The sequence below is a fragment of the Gymnogyps californianus genome, chromosome 18, assembly GCF_018139145.2.
Source record: "Gymnogyps californianus isolate 813 chromosome 18, ASM1813914v2, whole genome shotgun sequence".
NCBI classification, from domain to species: Eukaryota; Metazoa; Chordata; class Aves; order Accipitriformes; family Cathartidae; genus Gymnogyps; species Gymnogyps californianus.
The window spans coordinates 11,985,821-11,999,204 of record NC_059488.1 but is presented as its reverse complement, the minus strand read 5'-3'; the positions used below and the strand labels follow the sequence as shown (position 1 = coordinate 11,999,204).

Sequence of the window (13,384 nt, the reverse complement as noted above, 5' to 3'; positions counted from 1 at the left end):
TACATGTCAACTTTGATCATAACCCAGTGGACCATTCTCTTGCCAACCCCGGACGGGTGTGTTGTAATGATTCCGCCTGCAAAAAATAAACAAAAACCCTTTCTAGGAATAAATTAATAGTGAGATGCAAAATTCAAATAAACTTCCTATTTTTAGAAGTTAAGAATGCTATTACATCTGTCAGTTGTTGTACTTAATTTTAACATTCTGTCCATAGCAAACTTGGATTCTCAAGACTTTGAACCTTGTAATGTGAAGCCTAAAGTTTAGGACTTTGATCGCGTCGTGGTGGAGATTCAAAATGCAGAACAGTTTTATCCATTGGACTTGTTTTTTCAACAGATTGTGACTTAATCTGTGTTGATGTTCAGGAACCCACTCCATGTTTGAAGACATTTGTAACCCCTTTAATTTATGGGATTTAGCCGACATTGTGTGTTTTCAGTATAACTGGGGGAAGATAGGTTGTTGTCACCACCACCTTCTTTTGGCACTTGGATTCGAGACCGCACTGAATGTGTTCTGTTGCCTGCATGTCTATATGTTCCTCTGGCTTTAATGAGAATTATGCAAATGCATCAAGGACCAAATGAAAATGTTAACTTTATTTATACAGAGCTTTAAGTGCGCACCAGGCTGCACATAGAAGAATTCTATCAAATGAATAGGTTAAAACATCAGCAGTGTAGGGCACAGACCAGAGCTGTGGGAAGACGGGCATCGGGTGACTGTTCAGACTGGGAAGTCTGATAGCGTGGAGTGACGTCTGAGTTACGTTGAGCTGGACAGAATGAGCATGCAGAGCTTGGTTTCTGCATTCGTAGAAATCTAAATAGAATAAAAGAAGGACCTGAAAATCATGCCAGGCATTTCTCACTGCATAAGCAGGATGCGCTGTATCTATATTATTCGCAGCCTTTTTGTTTAGCTTGTTCCTAAAAAGACTGGCAACCATGCAAAGCAGACAACCTGCTGGCTGAGCAGGCTTTCTCTGGTTGTCAGAGCCCTGGTGCTGCTGTACGAGTTCTCTTCCCAGCGCTGCCTTTCACCAGTTTCCCTAAAAGTTACTTAAGCGCTCTTGAAGAAGTTAAAAATTAATTCTACAGCAGTGTTCCAGTTCTTCATAGCAGTCCAGAGACTCATGAAAGTTTCTTTAATAGTATTGCAGAATTTTCAGAATTCATAGTGACAAACATTGCTGGGTTACCTTTTTGTTAGCAAATTTACAGCTTACATTAATAGTAATGCATCATTATTACCTGTTTTTTATAATAAATGTCTTAGTCATGACAAGGTGCATATAGATCACCTGGACTAAGCACTCTCAATAAAGCACAGTTGCAACCAAAGGTTTGTGAATTAATTGAGAAAATTGCAAATCAGGTAGTCAGTGAAATAATTCATTGTCACATCCAATCAATAAACTTTGTAAATCAACTCATTTAATTCGAAAAATGATCTATATAGATCAAGCGACCAATTAAACAATTAGCATACACTTTGCAATTAATTAATTTAAGCATCAATCATGCAATTAAAACTCCAAATTTAAACTGCAGAGTTTAGAAACATACTGCCACATGAACATTCAAGCTATACTTCCTGGCTGTGGAAAATGCCTGAATGCTGGCAGATTTACAACAAGAAAGAATACTTATTTTCAGGTCAGTAATTTAAATATTAACATTTGAAATAGATTTTAATATTAGGAAAATATGATTAATACCTGTTTGGTATATATAGATAGTTATTTCCCTGTGGGCTTTTGTATGTGGAAAGAAAGAGGCTTAGATTTTTCTTTCGTGTTTTCTTCACACTGTATCTGTTTAAAACTTTCTGTGTTATTTAGTTCTGCTTGTTAGTCCATACTAATTTTTAACTGCTTTTAGTGAGTGGACTACTTAGATATTTAGAAAAGGTAGCTTTTCTACTAATCATTGCTACTGTGTTGAACAGATTTTTTACTTTTCCTGTAGTTTGTTACACTGTTTACCTGCCTAAGAGCATTCTCTGCTTTTCAAGCCTACGTTCAGTAAACTTTTTCAGTTGCTTGATCTATGAAAAAATACTCTCCTTGTTTGTCTTTAATTCTAAAATGTAATGCTCATATAAATAAATAAATTTTCACAAATGGAGAAATATTACTTCCAGCTTTATGAAGTCATGAAACTTTTATAGACTTTAGTATATTTTAATCACTGTCAGTATTTTGCTTGCAGTTCAGTTAATGATGAAGTAAGACTCACTGCTTTACTCTGAGGTTTTGGGGTTTTTTCTATTACCACATGGTTATGGTAGCAAGATACGTTGGGACTTTGTTGGGACGTATTTATACGGATGCCATCAGTGGCTTTTAAGTATATTACTCCTGCAATAGGCATGTCTGCTGATTTGTTTTCTATGGCATTTAGTGACTGCTATTGATCGGCTGAACTGAATTGGTTGTCTCGCTTCCCTCCTGAATAAACTTGTTTTGTCTTTGTTTCAGCGACAACGTCAATGCCTACTGTCTCCATATTGCTGAGGATGACGGTGAGGTTGACACAGATTTTCCACCCTTGGATTCCAATGAGCCCATTCACAAGTTTGGCTTCAGCACCCTGGCGCTGGTTGAAAAGTACTCTTCTCCCGGCCTGGCAGCAAAACAGTCGCTCTTTGTTCGCATGTGAGTATGGATGCTAACTTTCTCAATCAGTGGGAAACATCTGTGTGCCCATGCCACCTCCGCATCTTTTTTTCTTCTCTACTTCATCTGAATTCAGCGAAATTCAGGGGGCGCATGTATTCGGGGTTCTCTGCAGACGATGGCCTGCTCTGGGGTCTGTCGCGAAGCAGGTAGAAAAGTAAATGCTGCTGGCGACAACTCGGGTGAGCCCATCATTGTGAGTCTAAAACTACAGAGAAGCAAATAAGCCCTTCTGCGTATGATTAGCGGAGAACACTGAACTGTTGCACTCCCGCTAGTAAATATTTGGAATTTACACAAAAGTCTGAGCTCATAATCTTCATTTTGCTGCAGCCATGCTGCTTATTTATGAAAAATATGTTCTGAATAATAAATGAAATAATGTATATAATAGCTTCAGAGAGTTAAAATTACAAAGTCATTCGTGTTGGATATCCAGAGCCCTTTTCAGCAGGTATTAAGAACTGATCTTGCTAGTGACTTTTTAATTATTTTGGGAAAATGTATGAAATTTTCGCAGGAAAAAAAGTGTACTCATGGTGTTTGGGTATTCCATATATGAGAGACTTCAAAATCTTCTTTCAAAGCCTGATAGACCAAGTAGTAAATTTGCATTTTAAGACTGGTTAGTGGACTGAAAAGCAAGTAATTTTAAATACAAATAGTTGCGGAGTGCATCTCAACCATCTAATAACAATGCAGTGATTGAGGAGAGAAAAGGGCAGTAAATAAGCATGTCGGTTAGAATAGGACTGGACATGTCACTCTAAAGTCCGGAAGAATTTTGAAGGGGAAGACCCCATCCGCCACTGAAACTTGAAGCTGTCTGGTTTGTAGCTCAAGAAGAATTTGCTATATCATTATCAGTGAATTAGTGTTTGAGTGATATATACTGTGCTTGATCACTTTTATTTTTCCTTACTTGTGAGTGAAAAATCTTTTAAACCATCAGAAGGCCTTAATTACTATAACAAAATGCTAGTAGCATAAGCCAGTTCTTACTTGGGAAAAATGCTTCATGTCTGGATCTCTTGAAATGAAGATGCTAATAGGGTTTTCCTGGTTATTGGACATTTTTTAATTTATAAAGGATTACTTACACTTCATAACCATACAGCTGCTTCCAGTTTTGAATAATCAGACATTTTAAAAAATTTCTGACCTATTTAATTACATTTTCATGTTCTTTATTGTGTACTGTGTTTCTTAGAGACCTTCTAAAGCATGCTACTGAAAGAAATTTTCAGAAATCCCACATGTATTTCCCAAAGGCCCATTCACTTTATTCCACTGCATTAGGTCATTGGAAAATAAAATACTCTGTCCACAGTATTTACAAATAAGTTATTCAAGGTAAAGATACTGAGCTGTGCTGAGCTGGATGCAGTCATGTGGAAGGTGATACAGGGAGGAAGTGAGGCAGTCTTGCCACTCATATTACCAGGTCTGGTTTTGGTTTGTGCGGGTTACAGTCACACAGTTGAGCCAGGCAACTGACTTTTCCGCCTGTGGAATTGCAGAATATTTAGTTCCTTCCACCTGACTGAAGAATGCCACATGTTTTGTCTGAAAGAGGGAATATCTCTTTCACCTGCATGCATTTCTCTAGAGTCAATGCTATTGCCATGAATTTGATTTTTTTTAATTTTATGATTCTGTGATTGTTTTATCTTCAGGATAATCCTGCATTTTCAGTATCCCTAGAAAAATGCCAGCAGGCATATAGAAAATTCTATTCTAATTCCATGCAATCAAAAATGATCATGAGTGTTTATTGCAGGTAGACCAGTTAAGAAGCCTGTATCGTTAGAAGATTCTAAATTGTTGATGATTTCTTATCTGGGAAAAGTCCCCTTTCTTTCTCAACTGCTTCCTACCTAAATCCCCGTTGCCTGTACTCAGTACATAAATAGGGATTAGTATTTAAATGCAGTGAACACATGCGGTCTCAGATTTTGGACGTTAGCTCGGAGGAGGTGGAACCAGTGTTCCTGTGTGGAGCCTGGGGACCCCAGCAGGATCCTGGCCTGGCCAGCAGTTTTCTGACTGCTGCTTGTAGCAGGATTAAGGTCCAGCTGCAAATCGTGCAAAAGAAACGTGAAATCTTTTGCTTTAACATAATTTGTGCTTGTGTGAGGACCTTCCTTCTAACTTGGGAGGTCCTGCTGATTAGAAATAGGACAACTACATCATAAGGAGTCGTGCTTTTCTGAGAGGGCTTTTTTTTTTCTGTGTCCGCACGTTAATTTGAAATTGCTTGTACTTCCTGTGTAAATAGTTATTTGTAAATAGTTAGATTTAAATTAGAATTTTTAATGTGTCCCCTAGAATAGAGAATTACTTGATCACCATTTGATCCAAAGATTGTTACTTCTGTGAGTTTAAATGTGCGTGCTGTCTTATTTTTGTAGGGATTTGTTGTAAATTCCACATCTTCTTCCTTCCCTGTCATCTTACTAGTGTATGTAATTGTGTTTTTATATTTTGCATCTCTTTTTTTTTCCTCCTCATGCTGAAGTATTTCAGCTGCTGCTGTGTCAGGCATGTGACTTGTAGTGTTTATTAATATTGAATCACTGTTGAAAAAAGTTGATGCTTCTGAGAAGCTTCATGATGAAGCAGAGTTTTATTTCAGATCCCACCCGTCCTGCATATTGGATGTATTTTCAGATGTTGTGCAGTTACGGAGCTGACAGTTACGGAACCTTGCCAGGGACCCCGTTTCAGCAGGACATGTTTGAGCAGAAACAGTTTGCAGAACTTTATACACTTAAACTCCTGCCAAGGCAAACTCTTAGCCACTTGAGTTAGTTATAAATACCCAGTGGCGGTGGTTGGAAGTAGCCCACGGTGCATTTTATATTCTGAGCTGAATGTGAATGTCTTTGTGGCTATATAGAGTAGTAAATAATTGAGTTTGATTAGGGAGAAGGACCTCATTATCCCCCCACCTGTGCCCAGCTGGTAGGGGAGGGTCGAAATGAAGCCATTAGCTGTCTCTCTTACTGGCATCTCAAAGAGCTCAAATACATCTGTGTCTTATTTTCTTTTCTGGCACAATCAGTCGAGCAAGCTAAGCAGGCATGACCGAATTTGGCAAGTTCCAAGGACTCTGGCAAAGTTACACAAGGAGAAGACGGAGGGCAGTCATTCTGGCTTCTAGCTGCCCATTAGTCTAGCGAGTTATGTTTTTGGAAAATGTCTGTTGTGGAAAGCAGTACTTTGTCCAATGTCAAACACGGCATTCGCAAACAGCCCTCTTTGATGTCGAGTATGATTTGTCAGGAGGAGTCAAACAAAGCACTGCATTCATGTAAATGCAGACTTCTTGAGATGATGAAGTAATACCTGAAGGACTCTGAACGAAGGTAGCTTAAAATAAATCTGCACTATCATTAGGGCTTTTTCCCTTGGAAATTTTATTATCACAACTTGACATACTCAATCTAATGGTGTTTCTAGGAGTTGTAGCTCAGCTGCCAGTTGGCACACAGATGAAATTTGGCATACAGTTCCTCTGCTCTGTAGCACTTTTCCTGTTTTGATATTATGTTTAAATTGCTTTGACTATTATATATGTATTTTTCAAAGCAGCACCTCTGCTATACCTGATGGATTAAGGTTTGAAACATTTTTAAAATATCAGGCTTTCATTGTACATTTACAAATTCAATTCAAAGCTTTGAAATGTGTTTTTTACTTAGATTACAGAAACACTCCCCAAAAGGCCTGTTAGCAGTTTTTACATGGGTGTAGGTAATCTACAAAGTGTATTTCAGAACATTCAGAAGACAGTTAACGTAGGTGCCAAAGTTAAGAAGGTAGGCTCCCAGGACGGTGAATAGGAAGGGGCAGGACCCCAAGAAAGGAGTCAGAGCAGGAAGCTGACTTGTTAGATGTCTAATGCTAGCTTATAGTAGTGTCAAAGTATAGCCAATTAAACTCAGGAGCGCACAGAGTTATCCAAGGCTAACCTGAGATGCACAAAAGCAAGATCATTTAGGCTCAGAATAAAAATTGTGGCTGGCATAGTTATTCTGGTTCATATCACTGTGCACTTAATCTTAAAAATTACCCATCTTAAGTACAGTACATTGCATCAACTGGGATTTTTAGTCTTAACTTTGACTTTGTGCTGATCAAGTGGAAATCGTTATTAGTCATTCACAGACACTTTCAACCATGCCAACCATTTTTTGCCGTGAGCTTTAAGTGCTATGAATTCCACTTCAGTGTCAAAAAAAAAAATTAAAGGTTAAAAAAAGATTGCTCCGGATTGGAAAGGCAACTTTTGGAAAAGTTTGTTTCTCATTCAGAACAGAAGCCTTTTGTCCTTTAAGTGTTGGGTTTTTATTTTGTTACACGAATGGAGCCCATGGAGAGGACGCTGCCTGTTTCCACGCCGCCTCTGAGCACCTTCCCCCCCCCAGGCAACACCCTGGCGTCAGCCCGCCGAAGCTCTTGCCTCTTCTGTTGTTTTCTTTTTCCTCTTCTGAACCTTGCCACCCTGGCTCCGGCGCTGAGGCTGTAAAAGAAGATGGAAAGCCAAGTTACCGCAGAATGATCACTATCATTAACATTCACGGGTGGTTCACTTATCATTCCTGACTGCACAGACATGGCAGCCGTTATGAAACGTCCACAGGTGTAGCACGATGATACATATTACATTGTGCCACAATGGATTTATGTATTCTGTAACAAAAGAAAAGTGTAATGAAAAAATACAGAAGGTAATCCTTTATTCCTCCACTGCACAATTTATCAGTAATGCCTGTGGATGATAAGTGCCAGGGATTTCCTTTGCTTGATTTAACCTTGTCACCCAGGTATGTTTTTGCAAAGTGACAGAAAATACAAGCTAAGGAATTTCTTTGGCTTCCAATTTGTAAGCAGCAGTTTTAATTGATTGAATAGCATCTGTTTGTCTGTCCCGTTTTCTAGTGCGTTGACTTAAAATAAAGGTATCACACGTTAGCAGAGTAAGCTAAAACATATAATTTATAATCGTAATTAAGGATATGCTGGAATTAGGTTGAGTGAGGACAGTTCATGCACATTATCAATGCAGAGCATAACCGGGAAGCTGGCAAGGTGAGGTGGGGTGTGTATTTCTTCCAGAAGAGCCTCACTGTGCTGTTTTCACATAAAGGCGGGCTGCGGTAGATTGATGATGTTTTAGGTGATCCAGTGCGGAGGGTGGCTCCAAGAGTCCCTGCCTGTTTGACAGCGCTCCAGCACGCCGGGGATGGCATGGGGCTTCTCCTCTGCGGGGCAGGAGATGTGCTCTGACATGCTGGCCTGACCCCAGGATGACGGCAGGATCTCTTTGGTCTGGGCTTAAATCCACTCTCGGCTCAGATTTGTGGGTTTACTGAGTGCTGAAATGTTGTTATTGAGGTTCTGTGCTGTATTGTTAGAGAAAAACAGCGCTGCGCGCTTAGTGAGCCGGAGCAAAGGAAGGGGAGAATCGTGCGTCTGAACTGGGACGGGTGTTTCAGACCCTCTGGCTCTGTTCCAGAGCAAATAGCCAAAAGTTTACAAATGCGGGGTGCGCTTTACATTTCACTGCTCTTGCCAAAGTCTCGCTTACTGGATAGTGCACTAAATATAGTAAAACACAGAGGTTTTTCTTATTTTGCTTTGATCAGTAAAATAAACTTTTAAAGATTGTTCTGGGATGAGATCCAGCTTCTGAGGCAAAGAATGGCCGTGGCTCAGGCATGGGTTAGTAATAGAGTGTCAGGAAAATTAGTCTGACAGTTCTCAGGCCAGCTGCTCAATAGAAAGAATCGACCAAGTCGGGATGGCCTGAAACACGAGCGGGATCAACAGCAGCATGTGCTCTTTAGCAGCTGAAGTGTCAGGGATTGAAAGGCAATCTTCCATTTTCGGGAGGTTCCAGATACGTGTTGGTGTGAACAGCCCCGAGCTGGGCCAGCCGTGGTCGGTTGCCGTCATTTGCTTCGCGCCCAGCGGGAAGCGGGGCTGATCCGTGGTGTAGGCTGCAGGCCCTGCTTTGTTGGTGGGAAAACACATTTGAAAAACATTTTGTACGAAAGGGAAAAAAAAAAAAAAAATTGTGACTCCAGTCATTTTGGCCATAGAAGGTTTTGGAAGACTTCTTTCACCTTTGCTGGGTTCTTTTTTTTCTTCTGCAATATTTTAATTTATTTTCCTGTATTTTGGTTGCAGTTCTCTGGAAACTTTCTTTCTGTATTGCAGAGCATTATATGAATTACCTGAAGGCGCCAGATGTCTTTTGAATCGGTGTTCTGATGGTTGGGTCCGATGTGCAAGGCTTTTCTTGTAGAGGTTCATTGACAAACATCTTGTCATTTAAATAAGAGTGCAAAGGTAGTTTCCTTTTTGTAATTATAGTGTAACCATATAAGAGGTTTTTCACTTTAAAAAATCCACTAAATTTAGCTCGGCAGGTCAGTTCGGACTAGAGCTGTAATGACTTGGGGAAGCGAGGTGAACGACCAGGGAGCTGCTGGGCAAAGGCAAGATGTTGTGCGGTGCTCGTGCACGTTGCAGGGCTCCGTAGCAGCTTAAGGGAAGATTTGCTCATCAGTAAAGAGTTTAGGAAGGTCTCTGCTCACTGTACGGCGTTAGTCAAAACCCCTGAATCCTTGGGCTGTACCGAGGATGGCAGTCTCACCACTGCAGACATGGATGGTACTCCCTCATGTGGAGCAGTGGGCTCAGTTCTGCTCGTTCTGTATTAAACACGTGGCAGAAATAGAGAGGGAAAAAGTAGATGCATGAAAAGGTTGGGAATATTTGGTTTGAAGACGAGTAAGATAGAGTTATAAATAATAAATGGTCTAGAGAACATAAATTTGGGGCTTTTAGGCAGTTTCATTTTGCCAGGAACAAAGGGAATTGAGAATGAAATTCAGATGAGACTAGCTTACAACTGATGAGAAGGAAATGCCGTTTTCTACCAGCGACTTGCGGGACTGTCTGCTGTGGGGCGAGGAGCTCGGGGGTGAGCTGCCCGAGGAGCCGGGGGATGCTCTGAAAACAGACCCATCTGATCTGTTACTTACGGCATGGCAGGCATTTTTATTTTTTGTAATGCATAAATGACCACCCGCTGGGGATTTCTTGACTGTCTCTTCAGCCCGTTCCAGCCACTCTTGGCAGATGATGTTGAGTTGAAAAGCTTAACTGGGGTAAATAAGGTAGCTCTGTGCTGTGAGCGGGGTAAAAGGGGACAGTGTGTGCTTGCTGTTCTGATAGCTGCAAGAAGAGCGTGAGCGAGCTGCGGGACAGCAGGCTGGTGGCCAGCATGTGCCCAGGCAGGGAGTTTGCTGGCCGCCGTGTCTGCGCTGCAGCCAGTGGCCAGGAGTGAGTGTTAATGTATGGTGAGGGCTTGAAGACGTCATTTATTCATCTAGGCTGTGTCACAGCGTGGGCTAGGGATGCCACATCCGCAGTGATCTGAACTCAAACTTGTACTCCCAGCATTTGTGTCTTAAACAAGACCATATTACACGTCACTTTTTAATGATGTAATTGTGTTGCTTGGATTGCTTTTGACTGCCAGTTGCTTTTAAAAATATTCCAGCTGTGATATTCATATAGAGCTCTACTCCCTGATTAAAATTCCTAGTTGCCAGATACAAAGCTCCTCCTCCTGTCTAAATAGCTTTGCAAAACAGTTTTTTTCCATGCAGTGCAAATCTCTCCCTGTGGGTGCCTAGCAGCTCTCAAATTTCTGTGCTAACTGTCTGCAGTGACATCTACTGACATGAGCAGAGATTGACTGCAAGGTCTAAGGGGCAAAATTTGCTGATATATTAATCCAGTATTTCTTCTATTATATTGTCATCTTCTCTGCTTCCCCAGTGATGCCACTTGCAATATTTGCCTGGCAGTATCTTCCGTAACCATCCCCAGGCTGTTTGCAGTGTTTCCCCCAAGCGTGGACTCTTCTGCGGGCAATGGCCAGGGCACGTACCCCGCTGTCGTAAACCTTTCCGTGAGATTCTGTGCCATGATGTTCACAAAAATGTGTCCAAAGAAAGCACGTTACTTACGTTTGAAATAATGCTATACATTAACAGTGCTGAAAAGCTGCTGTTATTTCTCTGAGTGTTGTTCCTCCCCTTCTCCTTAATGATTTGTTACGTCTGCTATCGGGACATGTATGAAAATGACATTGCAAACTGTTTCTCTTGTATGCACAGTGAAACGCCTAGCAGATAGTTAATAATGAGTAGCTGAGGAGCTCCGCAGGTACATTTGCTCATTTTTCTTTTTTAGTGATGAACACAAATTGATCAAAAATAAAGATAAATTAGGAAAATCCTTACACACCTTGAATCTTAATCCATTTTCTCCATTTTTGTCTCTGCCTTTCTAAGGGAGTTTGCCCAGTTTCTCCTTTTAACTTACTTTTATAGCACAACTTTGTTAATTGTTGTGCCTAACAAGTCCTTTGCTCAAAACTAACGAAAATTGCAGTGAGCTGCCTGATGATGATTATTTTGTAAAAATGCGTGTGCATCTGTCTTGCAGAAATGCTGCTCATGGATTCTCACTTATTCAGGTGGACAGTATGAAGGTCACCATGAAGGATATCTTACAAAAGGCCTTAAAGAGAAGGAAGGGATCACAGAGAGGCTCAGGTGGGTTATTTATCGTATTTTCTAGAGGGTAGGGTGTTTTTCCATGAGCATATTTTATATCTCTTTTTAACTATTGTGAAAGATGCTCGATTGTTGTTCAGTGGGTATTGTGATTTTCAGCACCACTCAAAAGCAGTTCTGTGCACAGGTTTGTGTTCTAGATACTGGCAAAAAGCAGACAGTGGAGGAGCTGCATAATGTTTGCTGCAGAGCAGTATATCCATTACTGCAAATATTTATTTATGATAACAAAGCCATTTGCATTCAAGTCCAGCTAGTGGTAATTTGAGATGATGGGTGGAAGTACAGTAAGACCAGTCCTTGATAGAATTTGTGTACTTTTAATTTATGTAAGAAAATGATGCTTAGTATGATTTTAAATAATTTAAAGGATTCATCGTTACTTGTAGAGAAAAAGAAAAATTTACTTTCTGCAATGTTGTCAAAATAGTACTATTATAGTTAAGACGTATCAGCATTTAAAAAAAGAAAATTTACAGTGCTTGCATTTATATTTTAGAGCAATGCTTTTCCAGGGTGTAAGTATGCATTCACATATACGTTACTATATATATTTCAAAAGTATAAGGCTTGAGAGATCTTTCCAGCAACAAGAAATAATTACTGTGAGAAATTGCACCGAGTCTTGTCACGCAACAAAGGAACTTTAATATAAGCCTATCTATATACTAGGTAAAGATAAGGATCTTGTCTTTGTAAATGAATGAAACCTCCTTATATGCCCTTAGTTTTAACTATGGGAAAAGAAAATAAACCGTGTTCTCTTTAGAAAAAGTAGTTCAGTGCAGTTTTTAAACGAGTGTATAATCTGTCATGGATTTAATTAGCTATCTTCAGATGAGAGCTGAAGTTTTAATAAAAGTTAGAAGAGATAACACAGTGAAGGACACGGATGAGCTGTCTCAAGGCCATATTCCAAGGGAACGATAAGAGCTGTAAAAAATGGCAGAGGAGAGCAATTGAATGAAGCAATGAAAATCTGATTCTCGTAAAAAAAAAAAAAAAAAAAGGGGGGGGGGGGGAGCGCTGCTGGTGGGGGTGGTTGTAGATGAGACCCGCCAGCGTCTGCAGCAATTTGGCCGCTGGCCAGGAGTCATTGTTCACCCTCGGCTGTGGCGGCTCGGTCCAGATGTGCCAACTGCACGTTTCGGCTTTTGCCAGCTGACTGCGCCGTTTGATAACCAGCTCTCTGGATGCCCATCACTGGCCGCAGAGATAGAATTAAATGATGATGATCTTCCCACAAGTTGGGAGAGGAAACAATGCATATAAATCTTGATTTCATCTCAGCGTGAGAAGTCTTTATCCATCATCACTCATAATGAACAAGTCGTTAGCTGCGATGAATGGTGTTCTGTTTTTTTCAAACACCTCTTTTGTTCACTTTTTGGGTGACTTTTATTTATTTCCTGGGGTCAGATTTCTCTTCCCTGAAAGGAGGTGGCTAAAGGATTCGGTTAGCTCAGTCTTTAAACTACTTTCCTCCTTCGTGTAATGGATGTTTTACTCTTTGTCCGTTTGAAATTTGTTTTTGCGTTTATTTTGTTACTTTTGCTCAGTAGTTTAGAAATGGAATGGACCTGTCATTTATTCCTTCAGCTAATACATTCATTTCTACTGTCTTGGCACTCCTGCTCGGAAACCTTTGCAGTGACAGGGTATATAAGCATGTATGTATCATTTTGGGTTTTTTTAATTATGTAAGAAATCATTTAAATTTACTTTTTATAAATTATCCATGTGACATCTCACCTCTTTGAGATATGACCACCATCCCTGCTGTGGATATAACCACAGTAGAAGTCAGGACTGAAAACCTTTTGGTTACTTATAGGTATATTTACTTCTGAATGTGTGATTGCATTTCTTGAAACAGTCGGTGTTGCTTGCAGGTTTCAGTTTAAGCTTGTGTATAGATACAACCAGAATTAGGACCTGCAGGTGTAAGCTTCATGAACTGGAGTCACTGCGAGAAGAGTGATCACTCTAGGAAAGGTTTCTGCTTGAATTACCCTATTACTGAATTTCATAAATGAAA

The 13,384-nt window shown here is 40.3% G+C and overlaps 1 protein-coding gene across 2 annotated transcripts in view; it reads left to right on the top strand.

Annotated features, from left to right (window-relative positions):
* Nucleotides 1–13,384, top strand: part of MAPKAP1 (MAPK associated protein 1) — a 109,943-nt gene that overhangs the window by 49,840 nt on the left and 46,719 nt on the right. For both annotated transcript variants that reach the window (XM_050908053.1, XM_050908052.1), the window contains exons 6-7: nucleotides 2,489–2,665; nucleotides 11,216–11,325. In XM_050908053.1, coding sequence (XP_050764010.1) covers nucleotides 2,489–2,665; nucleotides 11,216–11,325 — 287 coding nt within the window. The remainder of the gene's footprint in view (nucleotides 1–2,488; nucleotides 2,666–11,215; nucleotides 11,326–13,384) is intronic.